Consider the following 26,624-nt stretch of genomic DNA (forward strand, 5'->3'; position numbering starts at 1 on the left):
GACAATTTTTAAATATCGCCTCTACGGTACTAATTACGAAAAAGATAAATTAGTCGCGACGTCAAAATGCTATATAATATAACGAGAGGAGTCGAACAGGAAATATACCACACAGTAACAGATTGCTAGGTTAAAATTACCGAAACAGGCGTGGCGGTGTAGGCGTTAAATATACTATACTAGCTCGTTGAATGATGACACTTTTCCTCTCACATTAACAATATCGTACACAGCTGAATTCATTTAAATAATGCGTTTGATATCCCAATATTGTATTAATAACATGAGTCATTTACTGTTTTCAGAGCAGGGTACCCAACTATAGGCTATACCTACACAGCACCTAACCTATCAACATTTAAAATAGCTGTGGCAGATTTCAGCATACTAAATATATATATATTAAGGGTGGTAGTTTCACGTTCAGCTTCTCTGGCGACATCGCTGCGGTGAAAGCTTAAAGCTTCGGTGCACGAATTAGGCTATGTAGGGTCGAAAATGCAGTCTCTGAGAGGTGCAAAGGTGGAGCTGAAGACGATATCGAGTATATGATTTCAAAAATACATGTACCCATACTTAAAAGCTTAGATAGGTAGTGGCGGAAATTATCGAGCTTTTGCAAAAGTTTGAAAAGTTTCGTAAAGGAAATGGGGAATTTTACGTCGAATTGACGTGAGTGATTTTCATACTATTGCTGTGTGCTTTTTGCGGTTTAACGTGGAAAGACTACCATTGTAGTCAAGATGGTTTTTATGGTATGGTACGTATATCTATTCTTATGTGCTGTAAGCTTATTTGAGTATGAAAAAAATTGTAATTTTTTCTTGATCTGTTCTATTTTACATGAAAACGATACATACTTTTTTTTAGCTCAATCTATTCATACAGAGCTTGTACGTGATCGAACTGAAAATTTGGATGTAAATCGAATACATAATTATTACCAAATAGTCGAGGAGCCCGCGTAAGGATCTTGCACCCCCCCCCCCCCTCGTCAATCCACCGAGACAACTTTTTCCTTAAAGGGGGAGTCCTAAGGAACGTTTCTAGCCCTTGTCCTAAAAAAAGGAGGCCCTACTTACAACATGACGGCCATTTTGATTGACAGGTCAACCGAAAACACAGATTCTGCATTCCAACATAGGACTTTCACGACATTTTTTTTTACCGTACAAAGGTAGATCGAAAGATCAGGCAAAAATTCATCACCTGTCAAAATTTCAAGTGCTAAAGTGCCTTTTTCGATTTTTGGTGAATTTTTGAAAATCAAATTTTGGCCAAAAATGAGGGGAAAAATCAAAATTTTACCAAATTGATCAAGAAAGCTGAAATTTGGGATAAACCCTATTTTCAACATGCCAAATCGATTGGAAACTGTTTCAAACCGTTTTGAGCAAAACTGGAGACTCCAGCAGATTTTTGAAACTCAAAATTTCCACAAAAGGCTATAGGTGGATAAGTATGGTGAATTTGCCCCCGAGAGCTTCAGGGTTGATATTTGCATGGAAGGTTGGTACCCTTGAGCACCTTCCGTCATGAAAGTTTCAGACCCCCAGGACCCCCCGTTTTTGAGAAACCACCCCTTTTCTAAAATTACAATAAAATTTTTTTTCTCAGCCCCATGTGAACCGATTTTTTTAATTTTTTGGTATGTTGTGAACATCCATAAGAGGCATCCCCACAAAAAATTTCAACCCCCTCCCCCCAAATTTTCCCCTCAAAATGGCGTTTTTTAGTTTTGTTTGCCCGTTTTAGCAATGATCATGATTCGGCACAAAAATGCGAATAGCATTTTTAAATGTATTTTTGACTCCTACAAAACATATATTTTTTTCAAAAAAAAATTTTTGGTGGGCCGTGGTCAAAAATTGAAAAAACCAACAGTGGGGTTAAAAATGGATTCTGGTGTAAATCATTGTTTTTGGTAAACAAGGTGTCGTTTCCATATGAATCGAACCCCCCGAACACGAATATGACGCCCAATCTTATGCTACCCTCATCCACACCCCTCCAGCGCCTCTGCCCCCTTCTCAATTTTTACTATATCAAAAGTTCAGCTATTTTCGTAATATTGGTGTCGTTTCCAAATGAATCGAACCCCCCGAACACGAATATGACGTCCAATTTTACGCTACCCTCATCCACGCCCCTCCAAAGCCTTAGCCCCCTTCTCAATTTTTACTATACGAGTATTAAAAGTTGAGCTATTTTCGTAATGTTGGTATTGTTTCCATATGGATCGAACCCCCCGAACACGAATATGACGTCCAATTTTACGCTACCCTCATCCACACCCCTCCCCAGTGCGTCTGCCCCAACTCAATTTTCACTATATTGAAAGTTCAGATATTTTCATAATGTTGGTGTCGGTTCTATATGAGTCGAACACCCCGAACACGAATATGAATTCCAATTTTTTGCTACCCTCATCCACACCCCTCCTCAGTGCGTCTGCCCCCAACTCAATTTTCACTATATTGAAAGTTCAGATATTTTCGTAATGTTGGTATTGGTTCCATATGAGTCGAACACTCCGAACACGAATATGACGTCCAATTCTATGCTACTCTTATCCACACCCCTCGAGTGCCTCTGCCCCAACTCAATTTTCACTACATATTGAAAGTTCAGATATTTTCAAAATGTTGGTGTCGTTTCCATATGAATCTAACACCCCGAATACTAATATGAAGTCCAATTTTATGCTAACCTCAACCACAACCCTATACAGTGCCTCCGCCCTCACCTAAACCATAAATGTTTTCACTAACTCTGATCAATCTTCTACAAATAATTACTCGGGTTGTTATTACTTTTAAAAGTATGTTTCGCGAAGGTTGAAAACTCGTAAAACAATGACCATCGCAAGGTTCAAACTTTAACATTCAAGTTTCCAGGTTTCCATTCGTGCCAAAATGACACCCAGCATTATGAAAATAGGTTTAGCATTTCAAATAATATAAAAATTGTCGAGCTGGCTGCAGCCTGAAAGGCGATGGATGAGAGTAGAGCTAAATTGGACTTCATATTCGTGTTCGGGGTGTTCGACTCATATAGAACCGACACCAACATTATGAAAATATCTGAACTTTCAATATAGTGAAAATTGAGTTGGGGCAGACGCACTGGGGAGGGGTGTGGATGAGGGTAGCGTAAAATTGGACGTCATATTCGTGTTCGGGGGGTTCGATCCATATGGAAACAATACCAACATTACGAAAATAGCTCAACTTTTAATACTCGTATAGTAAAAATTGAGAAGGGGGCTAAGGCTTTGGAGCGGCGTGGATGAGGGTAGCGTAAAATTGGACGTCATATTCGTGTTCGGGGGGTTCGATTCATTTGGAAACGACACCAATATTACGAAAATAGCTGAACTTTTGATATAGTAAAAATTGAGAAGGGGGCAGAGGCGCTGGAGGGGTGTGGATGAGGGTAGCATAAGATTGGGCGTCATATTCGTGTTCGGGGGGTTCGATTCATATGGAAACGACACCTTGTTTACCAAAAACAATGATTTACACCAGAATCCATTTTTAACCCCCCTGTTGGTTTTTTCAATTTTTGACCACGGCCCACCAAAAATTTTTTTTTGAAAAAAATATATGTTTTGTAGGAGTCAAAAATACATTTAAAAATGCTATTCGCATTTTTGTGCCGAATCATGATCATTGCTAAAACGGGCAAACAAAACTAAAAAACGCCATTTTGAGGGGAAAATTTGGGGGGAGGGGGATGAAATTTTTTGTGGGGATGCCTCTTATGGATGTTCACAACATACCAAAAAATTAAAAAAATCGGTTCACATGGGGCTGAGAAAAAAAAATTTATTGTAATTTTAGAAAAGGGGGGGTTTCTCAAAAACGGGGGGTCCGGGGGGGTCTGAAACTTTCGTGACGGAAGGTGCTCAAGGGTACCAACCTTCCATGCAAATATCAACCCTGAAGCTCTCGGGGGCAAATTCACCATACTTATCCACCTATAGCCTTTCATCAAATGGAGTTGGAAAGCCGAAATTTATTAATGTCTTTTGGAGTCTTCAGCGATTTTTTGAAAATTACTGGAGCGTCCAGTAGATTTTTGAAACTTGAAATTTTCCAAAATTTTATCAAACGGAGATGGAAAGCCAAAATTTACTCTGCACTCTAATTTTAACACCCTCTGAAGACGACTTCAAGTGGATTCAAGTCATTTTGAAGCCTCTAGCGACTTTTTTAAAATTCCTGGAGTCTCCACCAGATTTTTAAATCTTGAAATTCCCACAACATTTCATCAACTGAAGTTAGCAAGCTGAAATTTACTTCGCAAACTAATATTTCAATACGATATGAAGTCGACTGGAAACTGTTTTAAACCGGTTTGAGCAATTGTGGAGCCTTCAGCAGATTTTTGAACTCGAAATTCCCACAAAATTTCATCAAATGAAGTTGGAAATCCAAAATTCATTCTGCAAACTAATTTCAATACGCTACGAAGTCAACTACCGGTGGATTTTAATTCGTTTTGGAGCCTCCAGCGACTTTTTGAAAAATACTGAAGCCACCAGTAGATTTTTGAAACTTGAAATTTTGGGAAATTTCATCAATTAATGGCTTAATAGAGATGGAAAGCCGAAATTCATTCTGCAAACTAATTTCAATACGCTACGAAGTCGGCTGCTGGTGGACTTCAAGTCGTTTTTGAGCCTTCAGTGACTTTTTGAAAGGTTGTATGACATTTTTTGGAAAATTGAAATTTCCAAAAAGTAGCTGGAAGCTTCAAAACCACTTGAAACCACCTTGCAGTCGACTTCGTACCGTATTGAAATTAGTTTGCGAAGTAAATTTCAGCTTGCCAACTTCAGTTGATAAAATGTTGTGGGAATTCCAAGTTTCAAAAATCTGGTGGAGACTCCAGGAATTTTCAAAAAGTCGCTAGAGGCTTCATGACTTGAACCCACCTGAAGTCGTCTCCAGAGGGTGTTAAAATTGGAGTGCAGAGTAAATTTCGGCTTTCCATCTCCGTTTGATAAAATTTTGGAAAATTTCAAGTTTCAAAAATCTACTGGAGGCTCCAGTAATTTTCAAAAAGTCGCTGGAGACTCCAAAAGACATTAGTTTCAGAGTGAATTTCGGCTTTCCAACTCCATTTGATGAAATTTTTGTGGGAATTTTGAGTTTCAAAAATCTGCTGGAGACTCCAGGAATTTTCAAAAAGTCGTTAGAGGCTTCAAAATGACTTGAACTCACCTGAAAGTCGTCTTCAGAGGGTGTTAAAATTGGAGTGCAGAGTAAATTTCGGCTTTCCATCTCCGTTTGATAAAATTTTGGAAAATTTCAAGTTTCAAAAATCTCCTGGAGGCTCCAGTAATTTTCAAAAAATCGCTGGAGACTCCAAAAGACATTAGTTTTAGAGTAAACTTCTCCTTTCCAACTGCATTTAATGAAATTTTACGGGAATTTTGAGTTTCAAAAATCTGCTGGAGGCTCCAGAACTGCTCAAAACGGTTTGAAACAGTTTCCAATCGATTTGGCATGTCGAAAATTGGGTATATCGCAAATTTAAGCCTTTCTTGATCAATTTGGTAACATTTTGATTTTTTCCCTCATTTTTGGCCTAAATTTGATTTTCAAAAATTCGCCAAAAATCGAAAAAGGCACTTGAGCACTTGAAATTTTGACAAGTGATAAATTTTTGCCTGATCTTTCGATCTGATTTTGTGCGGTTAAAAAAATGTCGTGCAAGTCCTATGTTGGAATGCAAAATCTACGATTTCGGTTGACCTGTCAATCAAAATGGCCGCCATTTTGTAAATAGGGCCACTTATTTTTAGGGCAAGGGCTAGAAATGTTCCTTAGGACTCCTCCGTTTATGAAAAAAGTTGTCGCGGAGGATTGAGGGGGGGCTGCAATAGATCTTTATGCGGACTCTCCGACTAAAACAAAATTTTAAATGAATGAGCTGCCTATCTTGACAATTGAAGGGGTATTTATGACTTTAAAAAAAAAAAATTGAAATGAATTTGTGATCATTCAGGCGAATGCTGCATTAGGAAGTTAGCATTTGATTGGTATGTGGTTTCAACCTTTTTGAAAATTATATTTTGAAAAAAAAAAGATGATAATAGGTAACAGAATTTCATTATGACAAATTTTTTACCAAACAAAAAGTCTAGTAAGTAATTTAAAAAAAATTGCAAATACGCCAAGTTTAGACATTGATAATTTCATGGAGCGAATTCAGGAAAAGCCTGATAAAATTTTCCCTACGACTCGGCTGTCCTATTGCAGGACAATCATATCAGTGAAAAGAGGAAGAGGAACACCTTGGCAATGATGCTGAAACGTTTGATAAATTATTTTCTAATTTTAATTCGACCCAAGAAGACGACAACGACGTCGACCCGTCGTCATTAGGACATGTTTACACGGATTCGAAAAACGTTGTGTAATTAAAATTTATAACGCGATGAGCGTGACGTCGTCGGTTGTATTGGTAGATGGAGACACGTCCACGTCGGTCGTCGCCTATCGTCGGGTTTCGCAGAAGAGCGAGCGAGTTATTCAAAATCCTCTTCGTCGAAGAGCGTTTTTATGTAAAGACGAAAATTAAATTTGTTACTGGCCGAAGAGAGAAAGAGAGTGTAGTGCGAAGATGTCGACAGATCGAGATTCCGAGGGTAAAATTAACGTTTTCCCTATAACCGCACCATTATGGTGGAAATTTTTATCTCAATGGTAATCGGCTATACGAAAGAGATGGTTGTTGCGTTGGAATGTTACGTGGTTCGGGTATCAGGAAAAGGATGCGATTCAAAAGAGTTCATAGAAATAGTGCTCATAGTTACGGGTGCTGCGACGACGACGACGTTTGATTTACGCGGTTCTTTCTTTATTTGTTCTTTATGGTTTTGGTATTTCGATTAACATCGTGTGCTTTAGCTACGAGAGTAAGAGTGAGAGAGAAGGATAGGAATGTTCTTTTGCGCGATATAGCCCTCTGCGGCATATAGGTATACTCGTATAGCAGCCTTGGTCTACCTACGTTTTACCTAAAACGGTCATTTTCCCCTTTTTAGTGGCTTGTTGTCGGTTCTTTAAAGGCATGGCGCTATAGGTTACCCTATTCGATATCCTTTTGTGTGCTGTTATTGAATAAAATGTGCGAAGGTATTCCGAACGGCGAACGTTTAAGCTGCCTGGCAGAATGAACCGAACCAATTCTTCCTCCTGGTAGTTTTCCGAACGCTGAATTTCTCACGTAGTAATGTAATCGTCTCATCGTCGGTCTCTTTGCGACAATGTAGTAAAAAGAAAAGTGATCTTTACGTACTCGACTCGACCGTTATACGTACGTAAAACTACCAACATCGTACTGCTCCTTAGAGATGAATTCATTCGACCACCATGAATTTGTGGTACAGATCTTCCTCCGCTTTTTGGGACCGGTTTTCCAAAACGTGAGCGTATCGTTTGAGTTTATGATCTTAATACGAGATAAATATTAGGTCAGGAATGGCGGCATTAACTCATCTCTAATTAGTATAGTCTCTAGATATGTTCCATTACTATATAATTCTTTCTCGTTAATTTTTCATCTCGAATTAGGCATATCTACCCGATCGAACGAATAATATACCTACCAAATGTACCGTTAATTCAGGCCAAACATTAAGTTGACTGTTTTAAGCTGTAAAGCTTCGAGATAGATAACGACTTGCGAAAACTTTTGTAATCAATTTTATTAGTAATTATATTTTTACTTTGTTTTCTTTTTCTTTAAGGTGCTCAATGAAAACAAACCGATGGTTTTTGTAGTCTTATCTTAGGTCGGTAGGTAGGTAGGTAGGTACTGCAACTTTCAAGTCTCCGAGGTACAATCTTCTCTGACGATTTACACAGAATGTAAATAATTGGAAAGAGCATCGTTCGAGACCTTCGTAAAAATCAAAATTTTAGCTGCCCAAAATTGATTTTTCGATGTTTTGAACTCCACATGTTTTTTTTTCAACGTACCTAGCACCTAAATTACCAGCAAAAAATCATGAAAACCAATTTTACAGCTATGTTATCGATAGACCTAAATCAAATTCTTACATTTTCACTCATTTTGAACTTTGAAGCCTCCAGCGAGATTTTCAAGTTTACCATAATTTTTATATTTCTTCAAAATACACAGAAAATAATTTGAAAAGCTGGGTAAAAATCGAGATCTGGCTTACTCGTATTTTTGACTAGTTCAACTATAGTTCAACCAGTTTATTCGCGATTGGGGCGATTTCCAGACGAACATTTTCAGTAGTAAGTATGTTTTTTGATCAGTAGGAATTTTTATGAAATAAAATTTCAAAAAATCAGAAAATTTCTATCCGCGTAAAATAATTTTTTTAACTCGCCAGAATGACCGTTTCTTACACCCTCCAGCCTCCCTCCCCCCACCCATCCAAGTTTCACTATTTTCGGCCATTTTAGAGCCTCTCGCGCAATTTCAGATTTTTTCAAAAATTTTGCATTTTTCCATAAGTTGCTGAAATGAATTTTTAATAGATAGAAATAGAATTCTTGCTTATTTTCCATCTGTTTAACGAGTTAATTCACAAATTATGGTGATTTTTGAGCTGACATGTTGAGTTTTTCACCCTGATTGCGGTTATAAATTCCATAAACAAGTCGAAAATTGACCAGGCATCGATTTCGGTTTAAAATATCTAGTTACTAAAATTAGTTCAGTAATGGTCGAAAATAACCACAAATACAACAAATTGGCTTGAAAATGATTAAAAACTTCGGCAAAGTCAATCACAAAAAACATTGAAAATGAGAATAACTGTTTAAAAAAGAGTGAATTAGTGATTTTTTTCAAAATTGATAAAATTCCACAGAATATTCTAAAAATTTCAAAAATATTGGTAAAGGTGACCCCCCCCTCTTCCCCCGTTCCAAAAAACAAATCATGAAATATAGAACAAAAGTTTATAAAAATTGAAAAACATACTGTTTCCAGAGGACTAAATTTTCCAAAGCATTTTAAAAATTGCAGGAAAAAATGATGAAAAACCCATAAAAAATTGATGAAATTTCAAACAATATTTCAAAAGTTACAAAACTAAAATTATCTGAAAATTGATAAAAATTAGTAAAATTAAAGAAAAATGACAGAAAAGGACAAAAATAAACCGAGTTCACACGCAAAATAGGTAGTAGAAAATAACAGCAAAGTGTATAAAAGCCCAAAAAATGTACTTAAAATAGTCAAAAATATTGATGAGTTACAAGAAATCGCTAAAATTTGACAACGTGGCAGAAAAATTGACCTACCAAGTAATAAATTACTTATTATTTTGAAAGAAATTCAAACAATGCTAAATTTTTCAAAATTCTGCAGAATTCGTGCATTGGTGTTTCCCCAATCTTTTCCTTTCTAAATTTCAAAATCAAGCTTCATAAATGAAATTTTAAAAAAACTACTTACGTGTAAAAAAGGGAAGATATTTTAGTATATAAAATGTGTATTGTCAGAATTCGACCTCTCTTGATCAAAAATTGATCATCACAGAACCGAAAATTGGTTCATTAATTCTACTTTCGATTCCATAATGCTCGATCATTTTCGAAATGAAAAATCAATTTTAGCCTCAATATATTCGTTTATTTGCGATTAACGATTCCACGGGAGCACCCTCAAAACGCCTGTAATTCAAAAACTTAAAATGATTCCTAAAACAATGGTACAATGATATCCTCCCTCATGTTTTTGGGGTCGCAGAATACGAATTTGACAATATTTTTTTGTAGGGGTGGGAGGTGAGGGAGTGAGGGGGGGTGAAAACTTCAAAATTTGAAAATATTGATGTGTGATATGTCGAAATGTATGTTTTTGAGGGTGTAGATCACAATATTTTTTTCGTAGAATTGGATGGTGGTGGGGGGATGGTGGGGAGGGGGGGGTAAAAACTGCGAAAAATTCAAAATTTGACTATAATGATGTGTGATATGTCGAAATGTATGTTTTCGAGGTTGTAGATCACGAATTTGACAGTATTTTTTTTGTAGGGGTGAATAGTGGGGGATGAAGGGGTGAAAATTCAAAATTTGACAGTGATATGTCTAAATGTATGTTTTTGAGGGTGTAGATCACGAATCTGACAATATTTTTTTTCGTATGGACGAATAGTGGGGGGGGGTGAAGGGGGTAAAAACGGTGAAAAATTCAAAATTTGACAATATTGATGTGTGATATACGTCGAAATGTACGTTTTCTAAGGTGTAGAAGGGGTGAAGGGTGGAGGATGAAGAATTTTCTGTTGGGAAACCGTTAAAGTCCCAGTAAGAGAAAATTTGTGGAGGTCACCGGGGCACTTTAGGGCAAAAATAGCAATTAACATCTTGAAATACACTATCTTAAGTATTACCAGCCACTGGAATTTCCCGTGCATCTACGTGCAAAAATTTATTTTGAATTTTTCACCGTTTTTACCTTTGACTATATATACATGGACTGCTATCTCCTATTGTTGTTGAATGGGAATCGTGAAGCCAAAGCAATAGAGGTACTAGATCGGGACATGGGCTCTGAGCATGCGCGAGATTTCGTTGCAACGAGCGTAGCGGTTGTTGGAACGTAGGAGGGTGTTCGTCGCTCCGTGGTTCACCGTGATTGGAAGGTGCGAGGGTGGGTGGGATTCCTGCGCGCGCATGAAAATTCCCGATGCTCCCGATCTAGTACCTCTATTACTTCGGCTTCATCGGCAACAATGAAGATAGTAGTCCATGTATATATAGTCAAAGGTTTTTACCCCCTTCACCCCCCTCCACCATTCAACCCTACGAAAAAATAATATCAGATATTCGTAATCTACACCCTCAAAAACATAGATTTCGACATATCACACATCAATATTGTCAAATTTTGAAGTTTCCACCCCCCTCACCCACACCCCTACAACAAAAATATTGTCAAATTCGTATTCTGCGACCCCAAAAACATAAGGGAGAATATCACTGTACCATTGTTTTAGGATTCATTGTAAGTTTTTGAATTACAGGCGTTTTGAGGGTGCTCACAGCTCAACTGTGATGATCAATCAATGCTCAAAAATATTTATTTTGTATTGGTTCATTTTTCTTTTTATTTGTCGAAAATAATTGATATTGATCAGAATCATACACACGTTTTTCTTTTCAAAAATCGATCCTTTGAAAATCTAATTTTGTAATTTTTGATTTTGAAACATGAGTGATCGATCTTTCCAAAGATGATCGAGAAGTATAGTCAGAATAATTTCAAGTAATGATGGGGGAAAATCATCATAAGTATAGTGTGTTCAATGTTTAATTTTTGGATTCGTTTCAATGTTCTGCAACATTTGCAATATTCAGGTGAGAAATCATAGACACAATCTTGAAGACCGGAACACCTACTTAATGTCCATCATTTTCCTCCTTCAATGTCCAAGATCAGCTACCAGATTTACATTAGTGTAGTTTGGATTACTGTAACTTCAATACCGAAAAAAAAACACTGGAATTTTCGACCCCTCCCCTCTACCTCCTCCGAATAAGTCAATTGATAACGTTTTTGAGCCTTTCTGGCACCTTCAAAGAATTTTGAATGGTTTAATTTTCAATTAATTCTATTAAAATTGGTTTATGAAATGTCACTCGTAAAAGTCCTAATATTGTAGTGACCTCTCCAAATAGGTTATGCAAAAGATCCCCGTCTTCCCATAAATTACTCGTTGAAAAAAAATTTTTAAAACGTTGTTAATTCACACGCGCATCAACGTATAATATTCGTGTCACCAATACGATAGAAATATCAACTTCCGAGTCAAATTTCAGTCACGACGACGCATCATTCGCAGCTAATTTCATCTCATCGTCGGACGACACGTGCTAATATAAAATTACAAAAACACACAAAATGAAAATCCAACGAGAGAATTAAACGACTTTAAAATATTTACCCAGTTTATCCAACGTTACCACCTCAGCTATTTGGATAAACTTCGAGTGTGGTTTTTGGTAAATTTTGACACGAGCATAGTAGAGAAAGAGAGAGAGCGCACTACCTAATCCCATTCGAGAACTTTACTCTATGCCGTTCACATCTACTCGTAAGTCTGCGGGTAAAAGCTCGGCGAATGCGGAGTCTCTTCAGTCTTTCGTGTATAAGTTTAAAATAAGACTAGAATTCTTTTGTACCTATTTGTTTCCGTCGTAGAATATGGAACAATACAGTGTTGCGTAAAGTTAACGTTAACGCGCGTTATATTGTTTCTCTTCTTGCAACGCGTATATATATAGTAATTACATGGCGGAATCTTCAAGTAGCAATCATTTATATACGTGACGTTTTCGTATCGGAAAAAGAATACCGGGGTGTCATATTTTAACAGCATATTCTTCGTAAGGCTGAAATTTTCCAAAATAATGTCACCGAAATTGATATCATTTGAGAAATCACCGGATACGTCATTTTCTCAACAGAGACATATTTCTTTTGCCAATTCGAAAATATATTGTTTTCAAAAATTTGTACTCTTGTGACAGCGTGTAGAGCGAAACTTGTACATTTAAAAGCGCGAATATATCTAAGGTTAAATGTGCCAGAAGATGAAAATGCTCGAGCTCGTAGAACTCCCAGATGAACGATGAAACTGCAGGTGTCCAAATGAACGATTGAAACGTTTGTTTCTTTGTAAGTATAAGCATCGGTTTACCTTTAGGTATACTTATGTAGGAATAACGTATACAGAGACATTATTTTTTCTATAAGGGGTGTCATTCGCAGTTCACTGTATTCTCGAAGATATCTACGCCAACTTGAACCATACACGAGTGTAAGTAGGTTTGCAGACTTTTGATATTCAAAGGGGAAATGTTATTTAATATCAAATGTCATTTCTTTTATACATTTGTACCTATTGTAACTTCTTCAAAGTAAGTACATCCAATTTTACAAATGTTGAAAAGTTCCACAAAATTACCTAGCTAGTTTGCCTCTTTTCTTTCTTCTCATGCTTTGTCAAAGTTGAAAATTCAAACGGTCCAAAATTTATTCTTTGAATAATCATGTCAGTTTTACCCTTTTCACATTTTTTGCTTCGAGATGAGAGAAGGAAAGATAGGCAGAACGTATTTTACAAAGTCCTAAAAAATCGAATCTCAAAAAATCTTAAAAAATTTGAACCGATGTAAGTCTATATTATCGTATTAATCTCATGGAAAAAATTCCCTACTTAATGTTCATAGCCTGTATGAAGCCACGTATAGGTTTGTATTTCTCATAAATCTTATAAATGCCTGGAAGGCGTTCACGTTATACGAGCAGAGCAGAGAACAAAATATGTTTTCAATTTACGATAATGCGTTTGGCAAAAACGATCATTACATTTTATACGCATGATTTTTGAGATGGATGCTCTATGTGGCTTAGTTTTAATGTTTCCCAAGCATATAATATGTAGCTTTATTGACAAAAGCAAAAATACCTTATTAATACGAATACATGCGCTTCGTATAATGAATATGGTATATACCTTCGGGAGGTTGGGAAATGTTAACTCCAAATCATACTCTTATATGTAGCCTTCAGGGTATTCTTTACCTTTGCGAAAATGGTCGAAATATCAAGCCGATTTGTACATTCCTTCATCGTTCCCATCGGTTGTTCATCGTGTAAGACATTGATAGGTAGGTGCCTACTCAGAGTTATTTATAGGTAATAATCAAGTGAATGAAATAATTTTGCAAGAATGGCATAAGATGTCAAAATGTCTATAAAACTGACATCAAATTGAGAAAATTGAGCAAAATTTTTGGGAAATAGGGTAAAAACGTGTTAGAGTGCAATGAAGATAGTTGAAAATTAATGAGAATTGATGATTATATTGGAAAAAATCAAAATTACAGAGTTTGATTAAAGGTTTTATTAATCGGAGGTCTGATCAGACCATGACCGGATTCAATCACTTTCTCCTTAATATCATCAACATGCAAAAAATCTTGCAAAAAATGTACATTTCTAGTAGGTATATAAATTTGAAACCCTATTAGAAGAAAATGATCAGATCCGATCCGGTCCGCCTTAATTAATCCAATCTGATTGAAACTCTGACCTCATTAGATTTGGTCAGATTCAATCAATAGTTCTTCTCTGCTGGGTCTAATCACGTCTGAAGAAATCTGATCTGATCAAAGCTCTGATCTGATTGAATTTGGACAGATCTGATTGGACCCTGAAAATGTCCAGATCTGCAGATCAGGTGCAATCTGAGGAGATTCAATCTGGTCTCCCCAATAGGATAAGATCAGGGTCTGAAGAGATAACTATTGTGATAAAAAATTTGATCTGATTACATCTAGTAAATGATCAAATCCAATCATTTCTCCTTTATTGGATCTGACCACATCTGAACAAATCTAATCTAATTAAAACGTTGATCAGATCAGTATGTTTGAATTTGATTAGATCCGATTATTTTCTGCTGGGAAAGGGAAATTTGAAAAATCACATCGTGAATCAAGATTCTTCATCTAGCTAACGTTGTTTTTCAAAAACCCAAGTACAAATTTTCAATAAGCATATGAATTTGAAAAACAGTCTTATGCGTTATGATTTTTCATCCATCTAATGTTGTTTTTCAAAAACCCAAGTACAAATTTTTAATAAGCATATGAATTTGAAAAACAGTCTTATGAGTTATGATTTTTCATCCATCTAATGTTGTTTTTCAAAAAGTATTCTGAGCAAACATGTAGGTACTTACATCTGAAAAATCACCTTATGAATCAAAATTCTCCATCTGGTTAATGTTTTTTGAAGAAAAAAATTAAAAAAACGAGTTAAGATGTAAATTTGAAAAACCACCTTATGAATCACGATTCTTCACCTAGCTAACGTTGTTTTTCAAAAACCAAGCACCTTTTCTTAATATAAGCATTATGAATTTGAAAAACAGTCTTTTGAGTTATGATAATTTTTCATCCATCTAACGTTGTTTTTCAAAAAGTATTCTGAGTAAACAATAGTAAACATGTACCTACATCTGAAAAATCACCTTATGAATCAAGATTCTCCATCTAGCTAATGTTGTTTTTTGAAGAAAAAAAAACAAGTAAAGATGTAAATTTGAAAAAAAAACTTATGAATCACGATTCTTTATCTAGCTAACGTTGTTTTTCAAAAACCAAGTACCTATTCTCAATAAGCCCACGAATTTGAAAAACCATCTTATGAGTTATAATTTTTCATCCATCTAATGATGTTTTTCAAAAAGTATTCTGAGCAAACATGTAGGTATGTACTTACTACTTACATCTGAAAAATCATCTTATGAATCAAGATTCTTCATCTAGCTAACGTTGTTTTTTAAAAACCCAAGTACAAATTTTCAATAAGCATATGAATTTGAAAAACAGTCTTATGAGTTATGATTTTTCATCCATCTAACGTTGTTTTTCAAAATGTATTCTGAGCAAACATGTAGGTACTTATACTTACATCTGAAAAATCACCTCATGAATCAAGGTTCTCCATCTGGTTAATCTTTTTTGAAGAAAAAAAACGAGTTAAGATGTAAATTTGAAAAACCACCTTATGAATCACGATTCTTCACCTAGCTAATGTTGTTTTTCAAAAACCAAGCACCCCCTGTTGACAATTTTGCTAGCAGGATGCTAGCGTAGTGTGCTTGCATCACTGGCACCCTTTTTTCCACCTTTGCTACCATGTATTCTAGCACACATATGCTTGCATCAGCATTTAAGCTTCACTCTATTGTGACAGCCGCGTTATAACACTGAGCATGATACTAGCACATTGCTAGCATTGTCTTCTCTTGTGATTTACTTTCCTTATTGACAATTTTAAGATGAAAAAAAGCTAGCAAAATGCTAGCACCATGTGCTAGTACAATGTGCTAGCATCTCTGGGAACTTTTCTCCACCTTTGCTAGCACACATGCTAGCACAAGCACACTAGCATTTTGCTAGCTTTTTCCCATCTTAAAATTGTCAATAAGGAAAGTAAATCACAAGAGAAGACAATGCTAGCAATGTGCTAGTATCATGCTCAGTGTTATAACGAGGCTGTCATAATAGAGTGAAGCTTAAATGCTGATGCAAGCATATGTGTGCTAGCATACATGATAGCAAAGGTGGAAAAATGGGTGCCAGTGATGCTAGCATACTGATCTAGCAAAATTGTCAACAGGGCTATTCTTAATAAGCACATAAATTTGAAAAACCATCTTATGAGTTATGATTTTTCATCCATCTAACAACGTTTTTCAAAAAGTATTCTGAGCAAACATGTACTTACATCTGAAAAATCATCTTATGAATCAAGATTCTCCATCTAGCTAATGTTTTTTGAAGAAAAAAATGAGTATACTTAGATGTAAATTTGAAAAACCAGCTAATGAATCACAATTCTTCATCTATCTAACGTTGTTTTTCAAAAACCAAATACCCATTTTCAATAAGCACATGAATCTAAAAAACGCCGTATTGAGTTAAGAATTTTCATCCATCTAACGTTGTTTTTCAAACAGTATTCTTAGCAAAAATGTGCATCTGAAAAATCACCTTATGAATCAAGATTCTCCAACTAGCTAACGCTGTTCTTTATTTAAAAAAAAAAAACGAGTCAAGATCCAAATTTGAAAAATCACTTTATGAATCACAATTTTTTATCTAGCTAACGTTGTTCGCCAAAAATGAAGCATTCCAAATAAACACATCAATTTTGAAAACCGCCTTATGAGTTATGATTTTTTATCCATCCAACGTTTTTTTTCTAGGAATACTCGGAGTGAACGTGTACACTTGAAAAATCTTTTGTTTTTCAATAACTACATAAGTACTTATCTACCTATTCCTAATAAACACATGAACTTGAAAAACCACCTTATCAATTATGGTTTATCATCTAACTAACGTTGTTTTTCAATACCTCAGTACCTATTACCAATGAACACATAACTTTGGAAAACCACCTTATCAATCATGATTTATCCTATAACTAACATTGTTTTTCAAAAAAAATGCCTCAGTAAACATATTCATTTGAAGAACGATCTAATGAGTTATGATTCTCAATTCTGCTAACGTTGTTTTTAAAATTTTTTTCAAATAAGCATACACATTCAAAAACCCGTTTATAGGATATTATTTTTCATTTAGCCAAAGCTTTTTTAATGTATTTTAGCAACATTTTATACAATTTTTTTTTAGAAATTAATCAATATTCTTTAAAATTTAAAACATTTTTTGCAAATTCTCAATCTGCAATTACTTTTTGGATAATTTCGGTGGTTTTACTGCCAATTTTTTAGCCATTTGAACTGTAGGTTTCACTTTCCATTATTTGATTAGTTTTGCATTTTGAACAATTTTTTGCAATTGAAGGCATTTTTGCGACATTTTGTTCAAATTTTGCAACGTTTTCAATATTGTTCATTTTTAACTGTGTTCATAACACTTTCACAAATCTGCAATCAATTTTTGGAAATTTTTTCTCAATTTCACCAAAGCAAGTACAGCTCATTTTGAATAAATTTTCGACTGAGTGCTACCTCAATGGGATGGACGAGAAGTCTTTATTGCACGAAAGACCCTCAACATTTTTTGTTATTCCCAAAAGAGACCTTTGAAGTACGTTTTTTGAATTTTTTTTTTTCAAAGTTCAGAAACTCACCAAAAATTTGAAAATCAAAAATTTTAGTTTCAGAGGTTTTAAAACATGACAGCATTAAAAAAATCTGGTATGAATACCTACTTATTGGACCGCTGGCAAGGCCAGAACCTTTTAAAATTCAATTCATCTCCTTCCAAAATAAAAAATTTCTGGACCAAAAAAAACATCAAGGAATACTGATTACAGAGATGGAGAGTGGAGAAATCTTATGTAAGTATATATATACTTTTTTTGTTTTGAATTTTTCTACATCTTTTGTCAGCTGTATTTTCATTGAAAGAGGGGAAGGGGAGAGGTTTCCAACAAAAATTTTCAGAAGAAGAATATCTATATACTTACCTAATTACCTACCTATCCTCAAGCGATGAACTAATTCCAAAAGTGTGGATGAAATATCTTTACAAGGGTGTTAAAAATAAAATGATAATTTCCTCACCTCGTTGGTTATATTTCAGATAGGTAGGTACAGTAACATCGACGACACTACATAATATTAATTAAACGACAGTACCTCATTCGCATATCATCTACTCAAACCCTCGAAAGTCGAGCTAGGCAAAAAAAAACAAACGCAACACGAGACGTCGCTTTCGAGTATATGAGGTTAAATTCGGTTTAGAATTTGCATCTGTAGGTTAGAGGTACCTTACCTACGTATATACGTATAAGCTTAAATGAAGATAAAGATAAGTCCCCAGTTACCCGACTCAACTATTATAATTATAAAGTTTATAATGAGCTTCAGACAAAGTTAATTTGTTCAACTTACTTAGAATATCTACCACATTCGTAGATGATGTCGATTAGGCCGAGCGAGTTCACCTTTGGGTAATTACATCTTCTGAATGGTCCAAAGTATGTGTCTGCTCGTCCGAACAATCTTCCCTGTGAACATAAAAATTTCATATTTTGAAATATTGAAAATTTAAACCATCTCTATAAATGATCCCTTTTTCTTACTTAGGAGGGGTACCATATAAAGGATGATTTTATAGGTGGGTTAGGTATATAGAATGAAACGGCTGTATAAGATGCCATTTTTAGTATAACACGTTTTCAATTTGAATTTTCTCGTCAGTGAATTTGTATTTCACTTTCTCATCATCATCATCGCGTATGTACTCTACACGGTAATAGGATACGTTAAAAGCACAACGTATAAGTATAATGGGTTCTGGGTAAATATTTGGCGATACCATGAAAACAAAACTAAGCTATGGGATTTTCCTTAACGATTCTTTTATTTGTTTTTCGTATCCTATAGTGATGGAAAATTTAATTCGCCAACAAAATTTAATTGTAATCGAAACTACAAGCGAAAAACTACTTACTTATATCTATGAATGAATATCAGTTACATTGTATAAGGTTCGCTAATATGTCAGGCATGCTGCGTTTTTTCTCGCTTTTCTGCGCCTTATTTTTAAAACGTGCGTTTCGTTTTCAAACTGCGAAAACCCAATAGCTAAAAATTACTGTTACGAGTTTTAAGCAATATATGAGACCACTTTTTTGGATTTTTCTCGCATATTACCTCTGCCAGGCAAAATTCTCCAAAGTTGATTTTAAATAAACTAGAATAGGTACTTATAATTTTTGATGATCGATCATAAATCGTCCTCCTTTTTCACTCATGATGAGTTAATCTTAATATGTAGGTATAAGACCTAAATCATCTCATCCCCTTCCCTTCTCTCCCTGAAAAAAAAATACTGACGGTTCATTTACTGAGCACTCAAATTCATTTTTATATCCTCATCTAAACGATTCATTTCACTAATAAAATCGCAAATTGGGGAAAACACTTTTCTACAGATATCGAAGCCACGAGGTTGTGATGTGAAAATTTGCCATCTTGTTTTGAAAAACATCAAAGTTATGAAAAAAATACACCCGTGCCCAGAATATTTTTCAAACTTTAGCGACTGAAAGTTGTAGAAGTTTCAAAGTGAGACTGAAGCCTAAATAATTAATAATTACTCGCTCGACGTTTTTTTTTTGTCAAAGAGATTTTTTTTTTTTCATTAACATAAAACATTATTTAGGATAAAATCTATCCATCAGTATAACCATACGGTTTGGAGCTGCGGCACGAGTTCATTAATTATTTGTCCACTATTCGATGTACACATAAACTGCCGACCGACGAATCTGTCTTGGACCATAATTTGACTCGATCGAATTTCATTAGTTTGAATAATACATTGGGTACATTTAAACTGGTCGTTATTAAGCTTACTTTTCCAAAGTACATACGAGTAGTTTATCTCGTCGAGTTACAGTTTTTTTATTTTTTTTATTTATCTACCCACTTATATAATAATGACAATTTCAGGTAATCTTGTAATTGAAATATCATCTGAGTATACCTAGTTATCTAATTTTTGAATATTTCATTGAAAATAACGCGATATTTTACTTAGTTTACCTAATATTTTTCAAACTCATTTACGTCTCTCGACTTGCAACTTTATCAAATATAATGTATCAAAAAGTGTGAAATATTTAACTTCTTAAATTTTACATTTTACCCAAATGAAATTCTAATTCTGACTCGAATAATTTACAGATTAACGCTATAAACTCGCGACGAAGTTCATTTCGACGTGCGGTGCTGCAGCGACAGTAGGTAGTACCTACTATACTATAAAAGAGGCGCGGGCGGAAGAGGCGTACTATTTAATTAAATTCATTCCGTCTCGCGAGAAGAAGAACAGCATTTGAAATTCGTGCTGGATATTCTAATAAAGAGACTTTTAAATACCGTATTATTCATGAGTGTACGAGTATAGCTTTTTTCCAAGGTGTCTTCCGAAATCATGTTAAAAAGGTTTTATACGTGTGAAATGTAGACAAGTATATAGTATATACCTACCTTTACCTACTATTCTGTCTTCAGTAAGTATCGAGTACATTTATGGGTGAGTATTGCAGTTCAACACGATGAAATTCAGTAACCGAAATGCATTTCGCTGAGATTACATTTGCATGTCATTATCACGTCGTAACGTGTCGCGTTGTTCGATGAAATAAATTTTAAACTATAGCAATGGTCCTCGAGTCAATTGAAAATCTGCATGAGGAGATTCGCTAAATCATTACTGCAGTTCTACATATGCACAAAATGCATGTCTTTTGTACTCCTCCTCCCTTATTTTCAGATTGAAAGAAGTATACCTATACTTAGTCGTTTGTACATAGTACATACTTACAAGGTGTCTCAGCTTTCATTGGTGACATACTCGTATATGTATGGCAACCCACCTTGAGTACATATGTATGAAGTTACATCATTTACAGACTCAATAATATCCTTATGAGCTCATCGTAAATTTAAAGCATAGATATGCAGGTAGGTATGTATTTTTTTACTATTTATGTTACCTATTGGTTGAAATCTCACAAGCCCAAAACTTTGCAGCTTTCGAGCGTAATCACAAACAAAATTGATCTTTTGGAAATTGTATGGGGTGACTATGCACAAAATTCATTAAGAATTTGAATTTCTCAGAAACAGCTGAACCGACTTTGATTAAATTTGAAATTTTACAACTAGGCTACCAGCCAGGCATTTCGACAATATCATCAAGTTCCAAAAGATCAAAGCTTCCAAGTTTATCGAGCGACAAAATTTTCTTTTTCGACATTTTTTACATACAACTCATTAATGAGTTATAAAACGGCTGAACCGATTTCGATGAAACTAGAAATCTCCTAAAGCCTCCACCATTCCTAACGAATCGTTTATTAACAAGTGGATCTGTTTTCAAACGAATTGTTTGCGTCTAAAGTGATTCAATTCTGAGTGAATTGTTCGCGTGAGAGTAGGTATCAATTCATTTAAGGGAATCATTCAAGAACGAATTGATTAATTTTTTGAAAGAACCATTCGCGAACGAATTGATCAACTCTTCAATTTATGAATCAATTCGTTCGCGGACGATTCACCTAAAATTATCCAATTCGTTCGCGAATGATTCACCAAAAAATTCAATTCGTTCGCAAATTATTCACCAAAAATTATTCAGTTCGTTCGTGAATGATTCACCAAAAAATTCAATTCGTTCGCGAATTATTCACCAAAAATTATTCAATTCGTTCGTGAATGATTCACCTAAAATTATTCAATTCGTTCGCGAATTATTCACCAAAAATTATTCAATTCGTTCGCGGATGATTCACCAAAAATTATTCAATTCGTTCGCGAATGATTCACCAAAAATTATTCAGTTTGTTCGCGAACGATTCACTAAAAATTAAGCAAATGAATCAATTCGTTCGCGGATGATTCGCCAAAAATTATTCAATTCGTTCACGAAAGTAGTATATGGGGCACTTGACTGAATTTGATGCGGACCATCCGGGCAGGGTTGCGGACGTTGCGGACCGGATGCGGGCCGTTTGTGGATGTTGGGTTGGGGGTTTTTGTATTCAGTCAAGTGTCCCGGTGCCCTCAGAAGGGCATTTTAAACTTTTTTTGGTGTTGAAATAAAAACTAAGTAAAGGTAAAAATATTTTTTGTGGGTTTTGAATTTTTTAATTTTTTTTGGTGACTTAAAAAATACTTAGAACTAACTAATGCAAAATTTTTTTGGGTTTTAAATTTTATAATTTTTTTGTTTTTTTATTTTTTAAAAACTTAAAACTAATATTAAAATAATAATTTAATAAATTCTGACCATTTTTTCATAAAAATAAAATTGACGTTGTTGAGTTGTAAACCAGCCGATTTCATATTTTCTTTTCTTAGCATATTCACCATATAAAGTATATTTGAAACATCCAAAGTCAATGTATTTAATGTGCATGGTTTTTGAATCAATCTTATTCCAAAAATCTGTTCTTCTTTTTGTGATGGATTTTTCAACTGGAGGTAAGATAAAGTAACCCCATTTTTTCGTATCAACATGTACTTCTTGTTTGGACCACTTTATGAACTCATCTATTTCAATTTCTTCATCTTCAAATTTCAACTCAAATATACTAGGAAAAGGTTTGGAATCATTCATAGGGTTATAGTAGTTATAGTCATCCTCAGCCATCTTGTAAGAGTGGTTAGAGTACAATGACTAAAATGTGAAATGGTTACTTATTTATAGAAACCTAATCTTCATTATCGCCTAAGTAAATCTTCCAATGACCAATAAGTGAATTTAAAGAAGTAAATTCCCACCATACTGTATGTTCACCCACCCAACTACACCTAAGATATTTTTTGGGTAATTTATCCCAGTAATCTGCCAAGAAATGAAGATCAGCTTTTTTAGTCCACTTCCGAGGTACCATACAGCAAAAATTTTCTGTGAAAAAAATTATAGCTTTCACTGCTGATATGTATCTAACTTTTAAGATTTCATATTCATTCTCAATGTATGGAGTAGCAGGTACAGGCAAGTCACAATGTCTCAGTAGCTGTGCCATTTTGATGTTGCCAGTAAGAGCTCCAGAATTGGAATGACTTTCTAATTCAAGTGTTCCTAATTATATACTTTTTTTCCTACATTGTTTACAAATTATAATGACGTCACACTTCGCACAACAACAAGTGTAGATTATAATTTTTGGTGTTTTTTTTCTTTTAAATCGTTTTATAATAAAATCAAAACATATCATCAATGAATTAGTCATTTCAAATTTACATTTCATGAACAAAACCTATATTTATTATTTTTTATGTTGGAGTGTATTACCAAAAAAGTTTTGGCATATTCTTTTGATCTTCTCTGTACAAGAATTTCAAAAAGCCTGAATAACTATTATCATACCATTCAAAAAGTTTCAGTTTCTTACCAACACACCATATTACATGTGGCTGTTTCATATCATCCGCAATTTGATATATACTATCATCACGACCACGATCTACTACTATCTCAGGTGTGAAACCAGGCCACTTTTTTTCTGAATACCGATATATAAAATCTATCATTAATGGTATGTCTGTTTCTGTGTGTGAAAATTCAGTAAAAGCAGTTTCTGATGTAATACCTCGGCTTATACGAATAGCTAAAATATACTGGTGTTTTGTTGCACCCTCCTGTACAGGGACATGTTCATATAATGCTTTCAATCCAGGATATGCATCTATGAGAGATGGACCCAGCTGAATCCGTAAGGATGATGCAGGAGAACCTATAAGTGATTCTAACCATTCTGTATTGATGAAAACCTTTTTTTTATCACTTGAGCATAGAGTGACTGTTTTAGATTTAGATTCAGTGGGAGGTGCTTTAGGTTTAGATGCAGTATGAGGCTTCCTACATTTTTCTAAATCTGGTTGTATGTTTTGATTGACAAGAAGTTGAATGAGGTCTGATTTGCGCACAGCACCACAAAAATGAAGTGAATTTTTTCTCACTTCATCACGAAGCTCTTTAACTGTGTAACTCTGAAAAGGGGTGTTTTTAATTAAAGTTGCCGAACTCTGTGCTGTTAGTTCAGTAGCCATTGTAACAACTGACTAAATCTGGCTACACAACCTGTATTTATACTATTTTCAACTTACTCACCTAAATCAATAATGTGACACTTGTTGGATATACTTACGGAGAATCTGAAGTTTTTCATGTACACCCAATGCTGCATGTCAACAACCAGATAATCAGTTGGACCTGTTGTCCACACAAACTCACACATATCTTCGAAAACATCAAGAGTCATACCAAAAATGTGATCTGTATGGTACAATCTAACTTCAGCATCACTCATTGGGAACAATATACTGTAATTAAGATTGAAAGTTAAATCTTCAGGAATGTTCCAATATTTTTTCGTAAGATAAATGCAATTCAAATCTTCACAGTTGAACAATTTAACTACTGACTTACCTACATTATCAAGAATCACAACAGAATCATTCACAGGAGTAGGCATATCTTTTACCTTACTGCATTTGAATGCGGTATTGTCTAAATTAATTTGCTCATGACGTGATGAAACCACATACACATTTTTATCAAGCATTTTATGATACTGTAACAATTGCTTTACCGCATCGATTTGTAAGGCAGTATTGGCGGAGCCAAAGATACCAACTTTCATTGAGGAAGCCATCGTAACAACTGACTAAAGCTAGCTACGTTACCTGTATTTATAGACTATTCCATGAGTCTTTCCTCAACACCTGTCAGCCAATCAAGAAACGCGCGCATCCTCTCATCACTGCATGCCAAAATTTTTAATATTTTTTCAATGTACCTTACAGGAATGAATTTTTCACCATGTATCATGAGTAGTTTATGTTTACCGACATTCAACACATTTTCAACTATACTTTTGGATACAGATAACAAGTGTTGTATGAAATCAGATTTTACATACACCTCATCTGTACAATAATCTGCAATAATTGTCATCTTACAGTTAGTATTATAAGAGAGGCGGTGAATTACACGCATTTTGACATCGAATACATTACAAAGTTTATACACTTACTTATTTATTTAACCAATAACTTGATTACTCAATGGATTATACACTGCTTTACGATCCATAATCATAACTAGATGTACAATAGCATTTAAAGGGAATCCAGCACGGAAATTGAAATGAAGTTTTGCATTGATGAGTGAATCTTTGATCACTTCTGGTTGATGTGAACAATCAATCACAAAAATTGGATACTTCATTAGAAAGTGAATGTAATCGCAAATGGGATCCTCTTCAACAATGCCATAGTATGATTTTCGAAATGACTTGAATGATTCGTAAGCACCACCAGCCTTACAGTGTTCATACTTGAGATTCATGCGGTCTTTTGGATACCATAAGTAGTTGTTAATTTCTAATTGTACGTTTTCAAGATCTAGAAACTCAAACATACTGGACTGTTTCATTAGTTTACCACTCACATCTCGTTGGAAAGCCACCAAAGCATACTTTACTTTTGAATGGGAGACAGGTATATCCCAAGTGTATTCTGTGGTACCTGCCGGTAGTGTGGTATTCTGATACAACCAATGACAAAAGAACATTGTATAATTTGTACTAGTTAGCACCTCTTTACGTATTTTTGTTTCCTTATCAATACGTAATTTAACGTGACGCATGCGCCAGATAATTTCTGTCAAACTCATGGTCACACTATACTTGGCGTTTTTAGAATAAAATACATTGTTATCGCCTGTGGTTGTGTTGTGAAATACCAACGTTTGAGGAACACGTACCAAACATTTGTTATAATCCTCAAAAAAGCCCATCACTTCACGAAGTGGTTTTATTACACAAAAGTGACCTCCAGTTGAGATCAGAGTATTTGCATTTGGGTATAGATTCCACCCCGACAGACTTTGACCCATATTAGGTTTAAATGATACTAACCCTTTCATGGTTGTAGCAATACCAGGTTTACGAACATCATCAATTTTGTTTTCACCAATTTTATACTCAATGAATTCAAAACGATGTAAAATACCATTTGTATCAAAACCTATCTCATTTTCATCAATAGTTGTAACCAATTTTGAAGTACCATCAGTTTGTAGTTCATTAACAGTAATTTGACCGATAAACACCAACTGACTTTCACAAGGCAGCAGGGATGTTCCTTGACATGTCAAATAACTTTTTTGACATTACATGTCAAATAACTATTAGTGTCAAATAACATGTAAAATTACATTTGAGAATGTAAAATAATTCAGCCAATCACAGACAAGGAAAATTCACTGATAACAACTGATAACTCACTAATTTTTCAGCTTAAGAATGAATTATGAATGATTACGAGTCAAAATTCGTTCAAAATGGAAAAATTTTAAATAAATTACCACCTGCAGTAAGGCTGCAAAGAGTAACACTTTCATTTCATCTCATGAAATAACGTTAAAAACACAAAATCACACTTCACAGTCGAGTCAATGAAAATTTATTCATAATATCATTATTCGGATTTGTTTTCACAATCATTGCTCTTCCAACAGTACCCTTTGGTCTCATCTCATTCC

The 26,624-nt window shown here is 34.8% G+C and overlaps 1 protein-coding gene across 2 annotated transcripts in view; it reads right to left on the minus strand.

The window, feature by feature from the left end:
* The window catches only part of LOC135844693 (LHFPL tetraspan subfamily member 6 protein-like), a 366,811-nt gene that overhangs the window by 128,241 nt on the left and 211,946 nt on the right, over nucleotides 1-26,624 (minus strand). For both annotated transcript variants that reach the window (XM_065363007.1, XM_065363008.1), the window contains exon 3: nucleotides 18,449-18,564. In XM_065363007.1, coding sequence (XP_065219079.1) covers nucleotides 18,449-18,564 — 116 coding nt within the window. The remainder of the gene's footprint in view (nucleotides 1-18,448; nucleotides 18,565-26,624) is intronic.

Source organism: Planococcus citri, chromosome 4, assembly GCF_950023065.1.
Source record: "Planococcus citri chromosome 4, ihPlaCitr1.1, whole genome shotgun sequence".
Lineage (NCBI taxonomy): Eukaryota > Metazoa > Arthropoda > Insecta > Hemiptera > Pseudococcidae > Planococcus > Planococcus citri.